Genomic DNA, 22,754 nt, shown 5'->3' on the forward strand with positions numbered 1-22,754 from the left:
CAAGGGTAAAGGTTTGCAGAACTGGACCTTGTATTTATATTCTTAATTTCTGATGTTTGGAATCACCAACTTAAAGGAATAAATTAAGATACATTGGTGAACTAAATAAAGATTTAGAGAAAACAATCCTGTCATCTCAAAGATGACAAACATACTGATAAACTACATTGTTTCTGCATACAAATTCACTTAATGTTTTTAAATATACATTTTAAACATATTCAAGTACTGACCTTTTTAGTGCAGTCCACATAGTTATTGTGCCTTAAGGTTCCCTTGGGAAACTCATCAGACTTCATGGGGAAATTGAAAGCCACAAGTTGGTCAAGAGCATTCTTAAGCTCACTAATCCTTTCTCCGGTCAGATTAGTGAAGAATGGAAGAATAATCACTGCTTGACTCTGAAGTAAACAGAGGTTATTCCAAATTAGAAAAACTTTTTCACCATCCAACTATGGATCAGATTGAAAAAACTACAAGTTATTCCTTAGTAGCAGAGTTCGGTGAGTGGATAGCTCAGCTGCTTGGTAATGAGTTAATATGTAGCCTTCTATCTTGTAAGCTGCTGGTCCAAAATCAAGCCCTGGTCAGAGGTGACCAAAAATTATCCTCCAATGGATATTTCACAGTTGACGTACACAATGAATAAGTCTCAGTCCATTTTCTAGTGAACAAGTGTCTACTAGCACAGAAAAACACCACTACTAATGCACCGATACCCTTCTTAGTAGCTACAGCAGAAAGTCTAAGTTCAATTGAATACGTACATACAGGCAATCACCAGATTAATCTGCCTAATTCAGGGCAGACTCACATTAGCAGGGGGGAGGGATAGCTCAGCAGTTTGAGCACTGGCCTGCTAAACCCAGGATTGTGAATTCAATCCTTGAGGGGGCCACTTAGGGATCTGGGACAAAATCAGTACAATAAAGGCAGGGGGTTGAACTCAATGACCTTTCAGGGTCCCTTCCAGTTTTATGAGATAAGTATATCTCCATATATTAGGGCAGTAAGCTAAATTCCTTCTAAGCAGCACGGCTGGCAGGTGCGCAGCCACAGAGTGCTAGAGAGGAGAAAGTTGGGGTGTGCAGAACTGCCGGAGGGGAGAGGTGCATCTCTCCTCGAGCTGCTGCCGGCAGGGAGAGAGCTGGGGGAAATCCTCTTTCCCTGCAGCAGCCTGCACTCCAAATCCCTCATCCCAGAGCCCACACCTCAACCTCTGCTCCAGCCCTGAGTCCCCTCCCACACTCCGAACCCCTCGGCCCCACCCTCACTACACATCACCTCCATATTGGTGCACATAACAAAATTCATTAAAAAATTCAAGGGAACATTGGCAGTAACCATACTGTACTACTTCTGTAGGCAGAAAACGTAAGATGCCAGAACTCTCAGTCCTGCATTATTTGTACCTCATGCTAACACAGTGTGATTCTGTGTCCCCGCTCTAGTGCTTAGGCTGTATATAGAAGTTTATGAGTTTGGTATTTAGCTCAAGCAGTAGAAAGCTAATTCTACATAGAAGTAAGGTCCCAGGTTCAATCCCTACAGATAGTGTTCAAAAGTGAAATAGCATCCCTGATCAAGCTATATTCCTCTTACATTTTTAAGTGAGTTTATAACTACATCTATATCTCCATATTATTGACTTTTCCTAAAACTACATGATCAAAAAGAGAAGGAAAAACGAGGAAGATTGAGAAAAATGTACCATTTAAAAACTATGACATTAATTTGTTATTTTTAGCTTCCTGATCTACGGGAAGGCAAAGAAGAAAAGGACATTTGTTATGTTATTATGAAAAGCAAGGGAAAGGTACCCTTAGTGACGTAACCCAATTAAAACTGTTTTTTTAATCCACGAGTCGTGTTAGCATTCAAACTTGGGAGAAAATAAAACAAAATACAACTTACCTTTAGATTTAGACCTAAATTCTCATCAATAAGTAGGCTGGTATATGTATTAAAAACAGCAGAGAAAGCCTCATGATTTGTATTAAAAGACACTGAGGAGTCAATCTGGAGAGAAAAAAAATTATTAAAACTTATAAAAATATTTAATATATAAAAAGAATCTCTGTGTTAAACACAGTTTCCATGATTTTTGTTCAGAGTTTCATAAGAATCATTCATTTCTGATATTAATTTCATGGGACAGCAGATGTGTATATGATGAAGGTTTGGGTTTTACATGTGTCCTTAGCATGGATTCAAAAGTTCCCACCTATCACAATGTTGGGAATCATGTGTTGTGACCTTTTCTGGCCAATGAAAAACAATATTAAGCCCCTTCCCAAAAGTAGGTCTCCTATGATCATTGCACTATTACCAGCTAAACCATTAGGATAATCCACTTTGTATATTTTCAAACACACCTTCCAGTAATAAACCTCAAGCCGCTGCAGAATGAAAATAAAGAAAATAAAAGATGAATAGGGGAGATCATCCTGATTCTTTCCCTAGATATTTTCCATGGGTTTACAAGTGGTCAAAAAAGCTCTGTCTTCAAGATATGAGCCGAGGAAGAGCATCTCAGGGTACGTCTACACTATAGGAGTATTCCGATTTTACATAAACCGGTTTTGCAAAACAGATTGTATAAAGTCGAGTGTATGCGGCCACACTGAGCACATTAATTCAGCGGTGTGCGTCCATGTACCAAGGCTAGCGTCGATTTCTGGAGCGCTGCACTGTGGGTAGCTATCCTGTAGCTATCCCATAGTTCCTGCAGTCTCCCCAACCCCTTGGAATTCTGGGTTGAGATCCCAGTGCATGATGGTGCAAAAACAGTGTCGCCGGTGATTCTGGGTAAATGTCGTCACTCATTCCTTCCTCCATGAAAGCAACAGCAGACAATCATTTCGTGCCCTTCTTCCCTGGATTGCCCTGCCAGACGCCATAGCACGGGAACCATGGAGCCCGCTTTGCCTTTTGTCACTGTCATCGTATGTGTACTGGATGCCACTGACAGAGGCGGTACTGCAGCGCTACACAGTAGCATTCATTTGCCTTTGCAAGGTAGCAGACTGTTACCAGTCGTTCTGTACCGTCTGCTGTGCCATCGTAAATTGGCGATGAGATGACGGTTATCAGTCATTCTGTACCGTCTGCTGCTATCATGGGTGCTCCTGGCTGATCTTTGCTGAGGTCAGCCGCGGGCGCAAAGACAAAAATGGGAATGATCCCCCTCCCTCCTTTATGGTTTATCTAAAAATAGTCAGTCCTGCCTAGAATACAGGGCAAGTGTACTAGAGAACCAGTGTACCAGAGAACCAGAGAGCACAGCCGCTCCGTGTCAGATCCCGCAGAAATGATGAGCTGCATGCCATTCTAGGGGATGTCCCTGCAACAACCCCACCTGTTGCTTCCCTCCTCCCTCAACCTTCCTGGGCTACCGTGGCAGTGTCCCCCCATTTGTATGATGAAGTAATAAAGAATGCAGGAATAAGAAACACTGACATTTTAGTGAGATAAAATGAAAGGGAGTCAGCCTCCAGCTGCTATGATAGTCCAGGCACTACAGAATCTTTTCTTTAAAGATGAAAGGGGGCGAAAAGGGGGGCTGATGGAGTTCAGGCCCCAGTTGCTATGGTGAGGATGGTTACCAGCCGTTCTGTACCATCTGCCAGAAATAACCAGGAGTCATTCCTATTTTTACCCAGGCGCCCCCAGCCAACCTCACCTGAGGCCAGCCAGGAGCACTCACAGGATGATGACGAGGACGGCTACCAGTCCTACTGCACTGTACCGTCTGCCACCGTGGAAGAGAAGGGAGAGGATGCCGCTGTTCAGTGCCCCAGCACCGCGCCTACCGGTAGCATGCAGTAGACATACAGTGACATTGAAAAAAGTCAAAAAACGATTTTTTTCCCCTTTTCTTTCATGGGGGGGGAGGAGGAGTAAATTGACGAGATATATCCTGAACCACCCCGGACAATGTGTTTGACCCTACAGGCATTGGGAGCTCAGCCAAGAATCCAAATGCTTTTCGGAGACTGCGGGGACTGTGGGATAGCTGGAGTCCTCGGTCTCCCCTCCCCTTCCTCCATGAGCATCCATTTGATTCTTTGGCTTTCCATTACACTTGTCACACGCACTGTGCTGTGGACTCTGTATCATAGCCTGGAGATTTTTTTCAAATGCTTTGGCATTTCATCTTCTGTAACGGAGCTCTGATAGAACAGATTTGTCTCCCCATACAGCGGTCAGATTCAGTATCTCCTGTATGGTCCATGCTGGAGCTCTTTTTGGATTTGGGACTGCATCGCCACCCGTGCTGATCAGAGCTCCACGCTGAGCAAACAGGAAATGAAATTCAAAAGTTCACAGGGCTTTTCCTGTCTACCTGGCCAGTGCATCCAAGTTCAGATTGCTTTCCAGAGCGGTCACAATGGTGCACTGTGGGATACGCCCAGAAGGCCAATACCGTCGATTTGCGGCCATACTAACCCTAATCCGATATGGTAATACTGATTTCAGCACTACTCCTCTCATCGGGGAGGAATACAGAAACCAGTTTTAAGAGCCCTTTATATCGATATAAAGGGCCTCGTTGTGTGGACGGGTGCAGGGTTAAATCTGTTTAACGCTACTAAAATCAGTTTAAACGCGTAGTGTAGACCAGGCCTCAAATAGGTGAGGGAATACAGAGGCAAAGAAGTTGACGTTCTTCCAGACAGAATGGTTTTCTGAAATGGTTTGGTCTGGGGACAGCCACTCCAAAAAGAACTGTCTGGCTGCCAGTGAGACAGACAGTACCTCATCAGGGGCTGCTTGCTTCCCAAAGATTACTCCTTCCATTGGCAACTCTTCTTATTAAGGAGAAGAGCTAAAACATCAGACACAGGAGTAAAAATGGGAAAGTGAAGTCAAGAGTTCTGCCTGCCAAAACCTGCTTGTTTGTTTTTTTTTAAATAAATACTTAGTATTCATTATTCAGAAAACACTAAAGTTCTACAACTAGCAATAAAAGTAATAAAACAAAAATAAACAAACAAACCTTCAAAAACTAACACTGCCACTCTTCCAAGATGTGGAGTGCCCTTACAGATTGCTGTTAAAGTGGCTTTAACTTTACCAAACACAACATATACCTGCAGAACTTTAGCCAACAGTGTCAAAACAGCCATTTTACTCTCTGGAGCAGAATCTTTGGCCCACCAGCTGTCAAGTCTCATCCAGTTCCTCAGTACTGCCGTCACCAACTTCATTCCTTGCTGCTTGCGTACAGCACGCTCTCTAAAGCTTTGATCTAACATACCATTCAGGATGGTACCCACCTGAAATGAAGACAAAATAAAAATTCCATGTATTCCATATGGTAACAACATTTAATTCAGTGTAATCATGATACTTGGTAACTGGGATGGATGATTACATACAATAAGCATCACTAGCTTGGGAGACTTGGACAGCCAATTTCCACAATTTTTAATGGGAACTGGGTCCAAATTCTCTAGGTGATTTTGAAAATCTGAGCCTAAAATATTAAATCAACTGAGGATTAGTTTCATGTATTAAGTAGTAGTGTTAACTTCAATTTTCCACAAGGACATACTAGCATTAACGATCAAAAGCAATCAAAAGCAAATACTTCAAGTTGCTCTTATATTCATTCCTCTTTTATTCTATGCATGGTGCAGCAGTTCTGTCTCATGCTTATTAAAGTTTGTGTGAACATGGGAAAAGGGAGTATGTCTGAGTGAGACAGATACAGTAACCTAATAAACTCCAATTCTTATTTTAAAATAGTATCTAGAATGGACCTAAGTAACATCTAAAAATAAAATCAAAATGTATCTCTGTTGGCAAGTACACAAAGAAGCCAAGAATAAAGGTGTATCACACATGGTAACAGGCAAGCATTTTTTGCTCTTCCCTCTCAATTTTGCAATCCAAGACAGAGTGTAACAGGATGGGATCACAGTTTTCATAAACAGAGAATTCTTCTAAATGGAGTGATCAGAGCATAAAACAAAATCACTATGTACTATACCTGAACTCTGCATCCTGCTCTGCAAGGATTACTTACACTTTTGACTACATAATCATCATATTTGGATTCCACCAGGTTTAGAATACCACTGTTCAACTATAGGTATTTTTCTTCCCAAATCCTCAAAAGCAAGGACATAAGACTGTAAAAGAAAAACCTCACTAATCTGAAAAAGAAATCTCCAAGTTCTAACGAGATAACGGAGGAGGAGGGAATGTGGTTTTGGAAAATAATTGACCATGCCTCCCTAACCTCCAGCGCATGAACCAGCCACAAGAAGTTTTCAAAAATAAAAAGTGGAGAATTTAAAAAGCAGGTGTTATAGAGAACATTAACTGCCAGCTACAACTGTGTGAATATGAATATTTAGGAATCTACTAGATACGAGAGATCCAGTTTTCAGATTAACAGCTATTATGGCTCTGCGCACACAACAAATTGGAGAATCAATATGCAAGTGCCAGACTTTTAAAAAAAATCATTTCTTTGCTGCTTACATCAGCTTTAATGACAGTGGAACCTATTTAAAGTGATACCACCAGCTTGATTATTTTAAAAATTGTCTGAGAAAAAACATCTTTTAAATGGCATGTCCAGATTATTTTTTTAAATTCCTTTGATTAATTTTTAAGTGGGGTATCTTCTTCCTTGCTGAATTTTTCTGCAAAAGTGTGTGTGGGCTCAAAAGCAACACTGGCAAACACGCTTGACCCCTCTGCTGGGCTCTTTAGCAGCAATTTTGAAACAATGCCTTCCAACTTCTAAATTCTTTCCAGGGACCTGTAGAGGAGTCCCCAAAAAAGAAAAATCACCTGTCTCCTTGATCCCAGACAGAGGCCACAATTCCTCAGGTTTCAGTCACTACATTCTCTGGACCCCTATCTGGGCCAAGAAGGCAGATCCCCACCTTCCATGGGCTTCTGCTGTCCCTAGCCCTTATCAGGCATCTTGAGCCCAATCTTAGAAACATCAGCTCTGCTGCTGTATTACTGGTAAACCCTCTTTAACTAGCAAACATCCTTTATCGGGGCCTGGGAAAGAGCATGAAGGTGAGAGTGCAGTGCATGGGAATTATGCCATCTTGCTATGGTGCATGAGGTAGGCAGTATCAATAAGTATCAACATTACAACAAAAAAAACTCCACAACAAAGTGAAACACTGAAAAAAGAAAAATTTAACACCCCACCCCCTCAACCCCTAATCTTTCATTTATAGTTATCTTAGGTGTTTCTTCTAACTAGAGAGGGTATGATATTTTCAACTGACTGTCCTTTTGAAGAAAAGGTCCAATACCATTTTGGGGCTGTCCACAGATGATTTCATAAGCTGAAGTATGGCCACATCCAGGTCTTTCAGCAGTTCTCGATTAATGGTTTCTGAGAACAAACTGTAGAAATACTCTCCGTGGGAGAAGCTGATCAGACTCCTCTGTGATGTTCCTGATAGTGGCACAGACAGCATCACTGTGTTCAACAGGAGACTTACCAGCTCCTCACACTGTGGGAATTGGCACAAGAAGAGAGGTCAGTCCAGAGGTACTGAAATCACTAAGTGTCACTAGTCTTCTACAAAATCAAAAGAAACTCTTTTAAAGCTACCTTCTCAAATAGTTGTACATATACTTATAACACAAAAACAAATGTTAAAACTTAAGGAAAAAAGCACAACCCCCAGAATAGTATCAGGATATTTCCTGTACTAAAGAATCCATGATTTGCCTTTGCCACTGGCACTCAACAACGTACAAACTCTGGCTTTTGGATTCAAAGTGTTGAGGGAACTTTATAAATACAGCACACTGTATACATACAATTTTCTGTCTCAAAAATACATGTTACAGAAAAATGGACCAATCTCTTCTACAATGTTCCTGAAGATAGTTAATCTTATCTGTCCTATCAGAACAGGAAACATTCCAGAACCCAGTACTACAGAAATGGCCTTGGAGACAGTACATCAGAAGAGGTGATCCTCCTACCTGGCCACCAAAAGCAAAGGCCAGCTGCAGGAGTCCATCAGCCAGTCGCTTGCTGCTGATGTCCAATGATGGAAGAGATTTCTTCTCATCTCCTGGTGCAATGCTTTTATAAACAACCGAAAGAAGCTTAGAGCCAACTGTGAAATGGAGCCCCTGACCCTAGAGGATACAGAGAAGGGTGGGGAGGGGAAGCCTTCTACCGTAAGTCTTCATGAATGCATTTACACTGTCACATTATAAATGGGGCATCCTTCAGCAAATAGCAGAGTCTTTGTCAATCCTGAATGGCTGCTACTTATCTTGCTTCTCTCTTTCTTTACGTACAGTGACACAGAGACTGGCTAAGACATGAATTCCAGAACCTTGGTAACAGGGAGCCCAACGAATATCTCGGAGGCTCCATAAAGGGCTCAGTTTGATCTGTACAACTTCCCTCTATTCTACTTTCCTGTGACTCATGAGGCTAAACAAGGCCTCTCGTGCTGCATCTGTTCAGCCAATGGAGCATCCTACTGTAAGGAAAGAGGCTCCCCTTCTATTCCAGAAGCTGAATAACTCACCTCTTCACAATCTGAACTCTGGTCTCTTGCAAATCAACATACATAGTACTAATAGGCTAACCTATATTGATTTTTTTTTAGACAACAGATTTGCTCTTTAAAGGCCAGGCCTACCAACACTCAAGGATCAAGGAAACCAATCTTTATTAGCCAGTATGTCCAAAATCTTCATTTTAACATCAATACATTCAAATAACGTATCTCCTATATCACACTTATCAGTGCTTCTCTGACACCTTTTCCCAGTTGTCAGAATATTCTCCTCAGACAATAATCCAATTGTACATTTCTCTTCTCAACACTGTGCTCCAGCAGAGGGGCTGATGCTCTTCTGTCTCATTCTGATAGCATTTTAACCGTTTTTCTTCTTCTACCGACTACTTCACAACTGAATTATAACTAATGATATAATCTTACCTGACATTTTGTAAGTTTACAGGTTAGTTTTCAAAATGTAAAAAGTTTGCCTGCATTGTCAAACCCACAAAAATCACTCTTTTCCCCGGACTTCTTTTAAAGATAAATCAAGTCGGTGTTTTTTTACTTTTGTCAAAAACTAAGCACATCCTCCTCTTCTTTTTTCCCCACCGTTACTGTTTGCAATCTAATCTTCTCTTTGGAATTAAACATCTACCACCCCATTTGAAGTGCAGATATTTTCTTGAAATAACCTCCATTTTGAACATTAAGGTGCACGCATGTGGCCAGATTTTTAGCTACATTATCAAATTTACCACCCAATTGTATAGAACCACAGATGAAGGGATTTTTCACCATTCTCTTCTATTGTTTTGGTACCCCAGTGTTTGGTATTTATTGACTGCAATGTAAAGAATTTATTTAGGTGAGCTATAGTCTGAGCACCAGCAACTCCAGAGTTCAAATCCCAGTTTCAACACCAACTCCCTAGTGTTACTTTGGACAAGTTACTTAGTCTCTCTGCCAGAGTATTCTCATCTATAAAAAGATATTATTTATTGACCTACATCACAGGGAAACTGAGAATTAGCTAAGGCCTATTCTGCCATTTTATTACACAAGCAATTCCCCGTGACTTCACATCAGAAAAGCTCTTATATGAAAAATCTTAACTGTTATTCTCTGAATCAATATTTACCTGTGATTGAAGTGTGGAATGAAGCAGGCCAGCCTTGTGGAGCTGCCTGCATGCAGACAAGATGGAGCTTAATCTAACATGATCAAAACGAGCATCTGGATTATACAGCTCAACAGAGCAAAGCTCCTCGATGCTGACAAGGAAAAGGAAAAAAACAAACAAAAACATTGATTACCTGTGGGTGTATGAATATAATATGAAAAAAAAGATATCATCCTATAACTGTGCAATGGAAGCTTCATTTACTTTGCATCTCTCACTATGTACTGCACTTGTTCTGATTTTAAATTAGACATTTTGGCTATCAGAGAGCTCTTACCTTTGTGATGTTATTCTTTCCTTTATGCTTAGCTCCAAGGATTCTTTATAAGGAGATTTCATCAAAGCTTTTATGAGTCTCACAGAAACATCTGGGAGATTTTTCATGACTTGTACATCAGCTGTATTAAAGCCTATGTTTGCTGGATCACACACGATCCTCACAAGAAGCTCTATCAGATTTGCATTAAGCAATTCCTTCTCAAGTAACTAGAAAGAATAAAAGATAAAATGAAGCTTGAAATATTTTATTCTTAATCCTATTTGTTGACCTATTCTGCTTTCCATGATTTTTCCTGTGCCTGAAATAAGCGAAATATGGCTATTCAATTGTTAATCTTAATCTCTCTCTCTCTCTAAAATGGCTCATTTTCAGTACTGTTAATTACTCTGATTTATAGAAAATAACTGACCATTTTTAAAGATGCAGGTGCACATCATATGTGCTTATTTTAGCGTTCAAATAACGTGGAAATACTACAGACTTCTACACACAAAGACTGCAAGTTAGGCATCTAAAACAAATTATTCAACTGCCAGTTATGCACCAGTAGTCCCAGAAATTGACTTGGCAATGCCCTTTTTTTAAACTCATAAGAAACTGTAGATATTAAAACTTCAATTTATATTACGTTAAATACACAGAGAGACATATAGAGACAGACTTGCACGTTCATTCTTCAAAAAGGAATTTAACAAGAAACACACAGCGCAAAGTCATTTCTATAGCCATTGTCTCTCTCACGCTCTCTGTACTATGATCACTTAGAAAAATTCCTAAATTCAACAACATAAGACATCCTGTGTGGAATACCATCACCATGGGTGTCATGCTGACGATGATTCAAGCAACCTGACTGGAAAATCTACATTGTATTAATTTCTCTTGATTAGAACTGCATCACTCATTGCAAAATAATCCATGAAGTGAGGGTTTCCTTCAGCTTACTGAAGCAGTAATGTCCAAAGAGCAGGACACTTCCTGGGGCTTAATAACCAGCTAAGATTAATGGCCCAAGGTACTGCAAAGGATGATCCACTCCTAGCTAGTCATGAGTCTCCCACTCTCCCTCAAATCAACAATGCTTAAACAACAACAACTTTAAATAACAATTGCAACAACTGCAGAGGTCACCTTCTACAGGCCAATGGCTTCAAACACTTACCTTCCAGAAATCCTGTTGGCAAGTCTCCAGGATCATGCTGACAAATGCCATGATTCGGACTATGATTGTGCATTTGCTGTAATTATACTCTTCTCTTTCTTGTGGGCTGAACATATTGCCTTTTGACCCAGTGTCAAAGCATCGCTCTGCTGCAGATATATCATGCAAGACAATAGTTTTAAGGAAGAATTCCACAGCTCTCAGGAATGAAGACCTCATCTTTGTACCTAGAAGGAATTATACCAAGTTTAAATATACAGTGACCTCACAAATCTAAAAACACATTTTATACTCAGCACAAAGAGGAAGACTGACATAATGCAATGACAATGAAAATATGGGGGGAAAAAGGTAAAAATCTTTCCTCCACCTGTGAAAGAACAAGCTTTTTTCTTCAAATCATATTTCAATTACATTGTTAGTATTAACTTTTGGACATGAGGGATAGCTTTTCAGAGAACTATGCATTTTTAATGGATGTGTATATTAGGTTTCTGCACACAAGTCAGGCATATGTAATTATATTGAAGTAAATCTAAGTCCACGTCTTTGAAAATCTGGCCCTCTAATAACTGCATTTAGTAAAAATCTTATTGCATAACTTTAATAAAGCTAGGTATCTTGCCCTGACACATACAGACCAGTATTTTACAAATGGGTATCTAACTCCATCATTACATTTTACTACTATGGAAACATGCTGTTTAGAAACATATGAATAATTTAAAAACTTTTATTGGATGCAGACCCAATGGCCTAATGGCTACACAAGATGTTGGTATTCATGTCACCAGAATACAAGTACTGAGCTTGGTAGGTTGAGTGGGACTGAAGCATGAGAAAAGCAACAACCTCAAATGACTGGGCTAGCAGTGGAGAGGGAAGGAAGTACCTCACATTGCTAATTGGCAAACTCCAAGTACAGTAAGTGAATGAAAGTGGTGATGGGCTTTAGAAGGAATCATGCCCAGACCTTCTCACTGGAGGTAGGGTTGCTGCACTGCAGGGCCTTTTAAGGTGGCTGAAACTGATTGTGAACCTGTAAATCAAATCTATTCTTGAAACAAGTGTTATAAGCCGAAGCTAGGAACCCCTCAGAGTGAGCTTATATAACGGATAATACTGACCCAGCTGCAGCCAGGATTCACCTACCTAGTATTTCATTTGGTTTGATCATTCCTTGCTCAATGAATGTATTGTAGCAGTCCAGAGCTGCTAAAAACATATCCATCCACTGCACAACAGCTCGCAAACTAAAGGGCTCCTTCATGTCACACAGTGTTGGCTGAGAAAGGATTCCAGAGAGATTGTCACCATCATTACCTCCCCCTTCAAATTTGTTGATGAGGAAAGAGATTCCTTGTTTCTTTAGAACATCACCTAGCCACAAAGATGAGGACTGATTTCCTGATAAAGAAGCATAGAGAAATCAATGTTCTTTAGGTAAATACACAGCTGCATTCAGCAGGGTATTATGGGCACAGCTCAACACTCAAAAACCTATTCCATTAGTTGCTCTTATTTTCTGGAAGAGGAGACAGCCAATATAGCAGTCAGAGATTCCCTTGGCCACACTGCATATGTCAACTGCAAAGACGAGGGTGGCTTAGGCATCACTCCTCTAGCTCTGCATCAGCTGAGGATCTCCTCACAGCTGGCTACAATAGTTGTCCTGCACCTAAAGGTGGTCTTATCCAGGTCAGAATTGAGAGACACTGGCTGGAGAAAGCTTGCAAGGTAAAAAATGCAGTTTTTATATTGAATGAAATACTTGCAGCTACTTGGTACTTATTTAATACTAAAAGGGGCCTATTTCAAAACACGTTTCATTCAATAAATGAAAACTGACAGTGCACAGAAAATGAGAGCAGAAATGCACAGTTATGTGAAGCAGGAGACTGGAGGTATATGTGATGGCCCACAGTACCTGGTAGCAAAGGAACAAACTCATAGAAGAGCTCCATGGATTTATGCCGACATTCTGTCTGGGGTCGCCCACATTGTACCAACAGCCACATGACAAGGTCCAACAGACACACTGACTTAGCATTTGGAAATCCTCTGTACAAAAATAATAAATACAAATCAACAACCCTAACTGATATTTGCCCAAAGGCTTTTCTTTGTTTCAAGGAAAAAACATAACAGCCATCATGTTAATGAAGCCATATGGCTTTATTTGCAAATCTAAATATCCAATGAAGAATTTTGGATGCTCTTCCATTATCTCATTAGAAGAAGGATGGGCAGAGGTGAGGGACTGGATGGGTCAAATCATTCACCCTACAAATACAAGGTCTTACACAGGTGTAGTCTGGACTTATTTCCCTGATCTGAGCTCCAATTTGATTAGTGGTGGAGATTGAAAAAGAAAACAAAATGTCAAGACTCAACTCTCTCTTTCCTCTCCCCTTCAATTCCAGACAAACAAACAAACAGATTAAACCTCAAATAGCTTCTCCTACCTCCTCCTCTGGAAGAGGGAAATCCAAGACTATTTAATAGCCCTGAGGATCCAGTCTCATTTTTTCCTGCTCGTTCCTATCAAACGCATAATATTTTTGCATAGAAAGGGTTGGATGCAGCTCCTTCTAGAGGCTACCCAACACTGCCCCTAAGAGGGTCACAGAGTTTACAGTGAGGAAACCTATGCCAGTCTCTTTCCCATCTCCCCATGGAGGTGAATGAGTTGTTTCAGGAATCAAAGATAGTCTTTGAGTCTCAATCTCTGATCCACCATGTAGCATCATGCACTGCTATTATTCTAGTCAGTTCAAGGAGCATTTCAGGAGAACGTTTTCAGCATATGGGGGATGCAGTTACGCATTAATGGGAGTCATATGTCTATGTCCACACCCATCACCCGAAATTTTTACAAGAGCCATATGTAACAAACTCAGATGTAGTATTTGGAAAGGCAAAATCTCAAACAACTGACCGTGGTATTCGCCGTTTTTCTGCCTTATTTAGGGAAGATGCTTTGTGCTTAATTATGCGCTTTAGATGATCAATGGCATCACAACATTGCTGAACTGTACCTGTTATCAAAGAGAAGGGAAGTGCTCATCAATGAATAAATGCCAATAGTTTGGCCCAGTTAACAAAGAATGGAAAATTCCTGGCCCAATAATTTCCTTTCTTCTAGCTGAGTCTCTGAAAATTATATTATGTCTGGGATGCTGCCCTCAACTCTGCAGTTTCTGGAGATGGTTTCAAGTTATAGCACTTCTCATGCTGAACACGCCTCCTTCTCCCACTTGCTGCCAGATAAGTTATTTCTAAGTTGCATAAAATTAATGGAAAGCAATTAGTAACAATAACTCAATGCCAACTCAATAACTATTTATAACAGGCAAACAGCCTATGTGCTAATGATCTAAATGAAAAGCTTATCCTCAACAGTGAACCCATCCAGGATGGGTAGAACTGTGGGAGATGCTGCTGGCAGAAACAAAATTACTAAATAAGAAATTTTCCATTCTGCAGCCCAGCTTCTCCCACAATTCTGTTACGTCTCGGGAGCAGTGAGCAGAAGTAGGGAGGAAAAAGAAAAAACAGAATGAGATAAGAAGGGAAACCCCTCCCCCTTATTGAAAATTGCTTAACAGGCAATACTATTATTGGGTCACCACCTGCTGCACTTTCAATGCAGAATGCAGCTTCTGCAGTCAAAAGAAAGTCCACTTTATATAGTGTCTGATAAGGTGTTGGCCAAAGACCAGAGAGCTGCTCTCCACATCTCTGAGGTGGAAGCCCTTGCCCGTTAGGACTACGAGGCTGTCCTGGATCTCGTGGCGCATGACTTGATTCCTTCTGAATAGAGATGCCAGATGCCTTGTAGGCCTCAACAATGCATAGTCTGATCCATCTGGCAATATATAGCTTGGAAACTCAGTCCTTGGCTACTTCGGATGGATTCTGTATACTTGATGTAAATCTTCAGTGCTCTTCTGATGTCTGAAGCGTCCCACAGTGTCTCAGGAGGGTGCTGTGGACCTGGACAGAATGAGTGATTAATTATCTACTCTGAAGCATGGAAAAAAGTTCACCTTGGGAAGAAATAATTCCCAAGTTCTCATTACTACTTTGTCATCATAGAACATGCAGTAAGGTTCTTGCATAGATAGAGCTAGCACTCTGACACTCACCAAGCAGACATAATAGAGACCAGAAAACAGGTTTTGAGTGATCAGTAGAATGCCGACAATGAAGTCAGAGGTTCAAATAGTTCAAAAAGCTAAGGGAAGACTGGCCGGACAACTGGCCTGATCAGTTTGACTGCCCTGAGAAACTTGGATACGTAGGGAGTTCTCTGCCAAGGAGCCCAAAGACCCTGAGTATAGAACACAGTGGACGGGTGATACCTGGTGTGCTATGGTACTGGGTAGAAGACACTTTACCCACACCCTTTTGGAGGACGTCCAAAATAGCCAGAATCCCTGGATCTCTTGGGTCTAACACTGTGCTCCAGGCATCAAATGCTGAACTTGGCCCAGATACAGGAGTAAGCCTTTAACACAGAGACTCTCCTAGATAATAGCAATGTCTTGATGACTTTGGAGGACAGATCGAGTGTTATTAATGGTCCTCTTTCAATTGTTAGTTGTAGCTGATCTGGGTCTGGATGGAGAAAACGATCTTAGAAAAAGATATCTTGTCACAGCGGTAGCTGTAACGATGGTTCCAGTCTCACCTCTATCATATTGGAAAACAGGCCCCTTTGGCCATTCGGAATAAGCATTGCCACCTTTGCTGGCTACAGCTTTATTGTTCAGATCACTTTCCCTAAGAGTTGGAAGGATGAGAAGGCATATAGCAAACCTTATGGCCATCTGTGTGACAGGGTACCTAGTCCCATCGAGTTGGGGTCTGTTTCGCTGGTGAAGTATTTTGATTGCTTTGTATTCCTGAGGTTTGCAAACAAGTTGGCTGAAGGGAGACCAAATATCTGAGAAAACAAGTTGAAGACTTCCTAGTTCAGGCACCAGTCCAAGGTGTTGACTTTGTGTTTACTGAACCAGGCTGCCTTCCAGTTCCTCTCTCATTTCACATGGCTCACTCTTAGGAAGGAAGAAAGCATTCTGCTTGTCTCATTACTTCCATCACTCGTGTGTGTAGCACTGAGCAACTCGTGCCTCCTAGGTTGTTTATATATGAGATCATGGTAGTATTGTCCGACTGAACCAGAAAGGGATTCCCCTCTAGGGGCTCTGGAACCTTTGTAGGGCTAGTATAACCAGTCTGAGCTTCAGGACACTGATGCGGTGGTCACTTTCTTCTGGGTTCCAAATTCCTTGTGTGGTTTTGGGTCCCAAATGTGTTTCCCAATCCTTCAGACTGGTATTGGTTGCAAGAATCAGAGGGTCTGGAAGGCACATGGGGGAGGGCCCTTGCAGACATTCTGAGGCTGTCCATTATGTTAGGAAACTGAGCACCTGATCCATCATGCGCCCATGAGAGTGGTCTCATACTTTCAGGAGGAAGACCTGGAGAATTCAGATGTATCACCTTGCCCTTGAAATGATCCTTGCGCATGAGACGAAGATGACTGGTAGCTGAAGACACTGAGCTATTGCTGGCCTTTTGCACCCTCATAGTAGTCTCTGGAAACTGAATAAGGTGAAAAACCTCCTTAGGCAATGAAAGTACCTTACTACACTCTCTTTTAGACCTTTAGGTGCACATTTTCATTTTTTTTTGTAACCCATTCTAAATTTATTCCTTTTACCTGGCATCACTTAACCTAAATCCTATTGTTAATAAATCTGTCTTAATTTTACTATAAACCAATTCAATGCTGTGTTTAAAGGGAAGGTGTACTCACCTCAGTTAAGTTAATAAACTGTGATGTGCTTTTGAGTCTTTAGAGCCAGGGTGGCCAACCTGTGGCTCCGGCGCCACATGTGGCTCTTCAGAAATTAATATGCAGCTCCTTGCATAGGCAGTGACTCCAGGGCTGGAGCTACAGGCACCAACTTTCCAATGTGCCAGGGCGGGAGGGTGGGTGCTCTCTGCTCAACCCCTGGCTCTGCCTTCACTCCACCCCTTCCCACTCCCTCCCCTGAGCCTGCTATGCCCTTGCTCCTCCCCCTCCGAGCCTCCTGCATCCCACGAAACAGCTGATCAGGAGGTGCAGGGAAACACTGATCAACCGGGCTGCCGGTGGGTGGGAGGTGTTGGGGGGAGCTAGTGGGGGGCTGGTAACGTATTACTGTGGCTCTTTGGCAATGTACAGTGGTAAGTTCTGGCTCCTTCTCAGGCTCAGGTTGGCCACCCCTGCTTTAGAGAAACAGTGTCTCTCAAGTATCTGAGAGGGCTGGGCATTACAGAGCATATGGTTTTGGGGAAATTTGGGACTGGGGGTATATGCTGGGGTCATCTTGCTGTAACAAAAGCTAGGGAAACCACAGTGAGGCTGCAGACAGTCTGCTGGGGTCAGAGCTGCTGAACCAGGGCTGTCCAGTACACAGACATTCAGGTTGTGACCTGCATGCTAGTAGGCTGGTTGTGAGCATCTCAGGCTGGGAGCTACAGCCGGAATGCAATATGAGGCAATTCAGAATTAGAGGGCAACCACTCATTGGTCTGGACTGCCCCTGACCCCCATCACACACTCCCTCTGAAATTTCTGAGAGGAGCAGGAACAAAAGGAGCGTCTCTGCCTGAAAGCAGGTTTGCATCCCTTCTGAGAGCACTCAGTGGAGGGAGAAGGGATTACTTCGATTTTGCAGCATTTTATGCTATCTTATCTAACTTTTCTCCAAAGAAGAGAGATCTTGTGATAATCGGAAAATTCACCTCCAGCTAAGCCTGGGAAAGCTGCCTTACATTAGATCCTTTTGGATTTAGACCAGTGCTTACACGGTTGCGCTGCCTAAAAAGGGGCAGAGGAGCTGAGCTTGGAGACACTGCAGCAGAGGCTTCAGGTGGCTGTGACCATCATGCTGCTCAGATCCTGAACCAAAAAGGAGGAGAGGAGGCTCGGAAAAAGAGAAAATTGCTCGTCAATGTCCAAAATGGCTGAATAACTAATAAATGGAAAGGACAGGAGTAAAATAAACAGCTTGACTATTGCTGCAGAGGCAGAAGATCTGGCAGCAAGCAAGAGAAAGGGGCGTGGCCAGCACGAGCAGTGCTGTGAGTTCAAACCACCTACAGAAACTGCAGAGTGAAGGAGAGCAGCCCAGACATAACAGAATTGTGGGAGACTCTAAGCTGCAGGAATGTATATTTCTGTTATGGGATTTTCATGCGGATTACATGCAGGATCATGCCTAACAATAATCAGGCTTTGCATTTCTATGATAATTTGCTCAAGGTCACAGAGCAAGCCTGTGAAACAGCTGGGAGTCACAGTAATCATAGAAATGTAGGACTGGAAGGGATCTCAAGAGGTCATGTAGCGCGCGCACGCACGCACACACACACACACCAGGATTTTTTAAAACCTCAAAAGGATGGAGATTCCACAACCTCCCGAGGTAACCTGCTCCAGTGCTCAACTATCCTTACAGTTTGAAAGTCTCCCCTAATATCCAACATAAATCTCCCTTGCTGCAAACTAAACTGATTACTTATTGTCCTACTTATAACAAATGTGTACATATGAGAAGACTTATGGCCCCACCCTTCTCTTCTCCAGACTAAATATTACCCTCGGGGGGAATTCTGCGCCTAAAAATTCTGTGCACAACATTCTAAAATTCTGCAAAATTCTTTATATTTTGTCAAATAACATAATATAATCATATCAGTTTCAATATTTCTGATGATTTATTTCAAAATACCTGTCAGCAAGTGTGTATATAACAATACAGACAACAAAAAAGATTACCCCAGAAGCAGAAATTTAAAGAAACCCTATGACAGCCCAGTTGCTGTTTCTCTACCCCCTGCCCTCCCAGAGCCCAGCCACCTGCACACATACCTCCCTGAGCTGCAGGGCCAGACACCCAGACCCTCTTCCTCCAGACTTCAGCTGTACCTCCCTCCCTGCCCCAGCTCAGATACCCGAATTCACAGCACCCAGCCACAGGGCCCCCCCAAGTCTAGACGTTCGCATCCCCTCCCTCCCAAAGCCCAGGGATGCAAAGGGAGAAACAGCCTAATACTGGGTCCTGGGCTTGTACGGTGTTTCCTGCATGCCATCTGCTTCCTTCAAGGCATGCTGGGAACTGCAGCTGCTGCGAACCCTCTAGCTCTGTCTCCTGCCCCCAGCAGTGTCTTCTATTTGCGAGCTGGGCTCTGCTGGGTCCAGCAGCCCTTGGTGGCAATCAGCAGGTCTGCAGCACCAGTTCTACAGAGAAAAGGAAATTCTGTACAGAATATTAATTCTGTGCATATTCTGCATTGCACAGTGGCATAGAATCCCCCCAGGAGTGTAAATACACCCAATTCTTTCAACCTTTTCCCATAGGTCATGTTTTCTAAGGTCTTCTTTATGTTGTTCCCTTCTGGACTCTCTCCAATTCATTAACTTCTTTCTCAAAGCGTGGTGCCCAAAATTGGACATAGCATTCCAGTTGAGGCCTCACCAGTGCTGAATATAGTAGAACAATTACCTCCTATGTCTTACATACAACACTCCTGTTAATATATGACAATGTTACAATGACATTTACCTTTTTCACCACACCATCACTCTGTTGGCTCATATTCCATTTGTGATGCACTATAACTAACGGTGCGAGTTTGCCACAATGGTCACAGATTCCATGACTTTCTGTGACCTCCGTGACTTCTGCAACGGCCGGTGCACCTGGCTCAGGGGCAACACCGGCCGCTGCTGGGGCAGCCTCGGGACCCCAGACTCCCCACCCACCCCCAAGCAGCAAAGTTTGGGTGTGGGAGGGGGCAGGGGCACAGAACGGGGTGAGGTGGGCTCTGGGCAGCACCCACCTGAGGGGCTACCTGGACATCCCCCTCGCTCAGCTACTAGGTGGAGACGTTGCCAGGGAGCTCTGTGGCAGTGCTCTTTGTGGATGCAGAGTGCTGGCTTTCCAGCTCCCATTGGTTGGGAATCACGGCCAATGGGAGCTGCAGGGGCAGTGCCTGCAGACAGAGGCAGCACACAGACCTGCCTGGCCATGCCTCCACCTAGCAGCTGAACGAGGGGGATGTCGCCGCTTCCAGGAAGCCCCCCAGGTAAGCACTGCCCAGAGCCTGCCTCACCCTGTCCCGTAGCCCAAACCCCTCCTACACCCCAAAAACTCTGCTGCTGCAGGGGGGAGGCGTAGTGCTAGGTAGGGAGCCTGCCATCCCTGCCAAACCACACTCCCCCCAGCACCAGTGGGGGTCCCAGGCCGCTGCTCATGCCCACCCAGCACCAGTGGGAGTCCTCTGCCATGTGCTGCCACCCATAGCCTCCCAGCACCAGCAGGAGGCCCAGGCTGTGCGCTGCCACCCACCCTCCCCCAAGCAGCCAGGCCACCCTTTGCAGCACCCTTGGGACCCCCGGAGAGTCCCCCTGGCCAAGTTTTATTCACTGGTACTTTTAGTAAAAGTCATGGACAGGTCACAGGCCTCTACACATCCTGACTCCCAGACCTCTGCCACAAAATCATCTTTCATACCTCCTGTATGCATCATTTAGAGATAATTTCTTTGGCATATATGACCCAACTCACACAACAAAGGAGCTCATTCTTTTCCATATGACCATTCCCGTGGCCACTCCCACTAAAATATCACAACCAAAAACTTTTTATTTGAAAGAAATAAAGAAAGATTTGTAAATAAGGTTTTGGTTTTACATTTTAACCATTATTAGTTGACTGGACGTGCTAATAAATAAATACAACTATGATGCTGGCATCACCAAAACTTGGTGGGATAATACACATGATTGGAATGCTGGTATGGATGGGTACAGATTGCTCAGGAAGGATAGACAGGGGAAAAAGGGAGGAGGTGTTGCCTTATATATTAATACTGTACACACCTGGACTGAGGTGGACATAGGAGACAGAAGTGTTGAGAGTCTCTGAGTTAGGTTAAAAAGGGATAAAAAACAAGGGTGATGTCATGCTAGGAGTCTACTACAGGCCACCTAACCAGGTGGAAGAGGTGGATGAGGCTTTTTTTAAACAATTAACAAAATCATCTAAAGCCCAAGATTTGGTGGTGATGGGGGACTTCAACTATCCAGATATATGTTGGGAAAATAACACAGCGGGGCACAGACTATCCAATAAGTTCTTGGACTACAATGCAAGCAACTTTTTATTTCAGAAGGCTGAAAAAGCTACTAAGGGCGAAGCTGTTCTAGATTTGATTTTAAACAAATAGGAAGGAACTCATTGAGAATTTGAAAGTGGAAGGCAGCTTGGGTGAAAGCGATCATGAAATCATAAGAGTTCACAATTCTAAGGAAGGGTAGAAGGGAGTACAGCAAAAGAGAGATATAGGATTTCAGGAAAGAGGATTTTGGTAAGCTTAGAGCTCTGACAGGTAAGGTCCCATGGGAATCAAGACTGAGGGGAAAAACAACTGAGGAGAGTTGGCAGTATTTCAAAGGGACACTATTAAGGGCCCAAAAGGAAGCTATTCCTCTGAGTAGGAAAGATAGAAAATGTGGCAAAAGACCAGCTTGGCTTAACCACAAGACCTTGCATGATCTAAAAAATAAAAAGGAGTCATATAAAAAATGGAAACTAGGACAAATTACCAAGGATGAAGGAATATAGGTAAACAACACAGGAATGCAGGGGCAAGATTAGAAAGGCAAAGGCACAAAATGAGCTCAAACTAGCTACAGGAATAAAGGGAAACAAGATGACTTAATCAATACATTAGAAGCAAGAGGAAGACCAAGGACAGGGTAGGCCCACTGCTCAGTGAGGAGGGAGAAACAGTAACAGGAAACTTGGAAATGGCGGAGATGCTCAATGACTTTTGTTTCGGTCTTCATCGAGAAGTCTGAAAGAACGCCTAACATAGTGAATGCTAATGGGACAGGAGTAGGTTTGGAAGATAAAATAAAAATTAAAAAGTTAAAAATCACTTAGAAAAAAGTTAGATGCCTGCAAGTCACCAGGGCCTGATGAAATGCATCCTAGAATACTCAAGGAGCTAACAGAGGAAGTATCCGAGCCTCTAGCTATTATCTTTGGAAAATCATGGCAGACAGGAGCAGGAGCGGTGTCAGGGCTTTTGGCGCCCTAGGCGGGGGTCCTTCCGCGCTCCCGGTCTTCGGGGCACTTCAGCGGCGGGTCCCGGAGCGCGGAAGGACCCCCCACCGCTGAATTGCCAGCGAAGACCCGGAGCGCGGAAGGACCCCTCGCCGCTGAATTGCCGCCGAGGGTGGCAAAATGCCACTCCCCCAAATCCTGGTGCCCTAGGCGACCGCCTAGGTCACCTAAATGGAAGCGCCAGCCCTGGACAGGAGAGATTCCAGAAGACTGGAAAAGGGCAAATCTAGTGCCCATCTAAAAAAAGGGAACTAAAAACAACCCAGGAAACTACAGACCAGTTAAACTTCTGTGCCAGGGAAGATAATGGAGCAAGTAATTAAGGTAATCATCTGAAAACACTTGGAAGGTGGTAAGATGATAGGGAATAGCCAGTATGGATTTGTAAAGAACAAATCTGATAGCTTTCTTTGATAGGGTAACGAGTCTT

At 43.0% G+C, this 22,754-nt stretch overlaps 1 protein-coding gene across 3 annotated transcripts in view; it reads right to left on the minus strand.

The window, feature by feature from the left end:
- PRKDC (protein kinase, DNA-activated, catalytic subunit) overlaps positions 1–22,754 on the minus strand; it is a 189,722-nt gene that overhangs the window by 115,046 nt on the left and 51,922 nt on the right. For all 3 annotated transcript variants that reach the window (XR_003999119.1, XM_030553055.1, XM_030553054.1), the window contains exons 29-39: positions 14,074–14,173; positions 13,063–13,196; positions 12,288–12,542; positions 11,136–11,362; positions 9,971–10,179; positions 9,652–9,784; positions 7,975–8,133; positions 7,290–7,493; positions 5,094–5,279; positions 1,915–2,019; positions 234–401 (exon numbers count right to left, since the gene is read on the minus strand). Coding sequence is in view for 2 of the 3 variants with exons in the window: in XM_030553055.1 (XP_030408915.1) it covers positions 234–401; positions 1,915–2,019; positions 5,094–5,279; positions 7,290–7,493; positions 7,975–8,133; positions 9,652–9,784; positions 9,971–10,179; positions 11,136–11,362; positions 12,288–12,542; positions 13,063–13,196; positions 14,074–14,173 (1,880 nt within the window). In the remaining variant the exon portion in view is untranslated. The remainder of the gene's footprint in view (positions 1–233; positions 402–1,914; positions 2,020–5,093; positions 5,280–7,289; positions 7,494–7,974; positions 8,134–9,651; positions 9,785–9,970; positions 10,180–11,135; positions 11,363–12,287; positions 12,543–13,062; positions 13,197–14,073; positions 14,174–22,754) is intronic.

Source organism: Gopherus evgoodei, chromosome 2, assembly GCF_007399415.2.
Source record: "Gopherus evgoodei ecotype Sinaloan lineage chromosome 2, rGopEvg1_v1.p, whole genome shotgun sequence".
In the NCBI taxonomy this organism is placed as follows: Eukaryota; Metazoa; Chordata; order Testudines; family Testudinidae; genus Gopherus; species Gopherus evgoodei.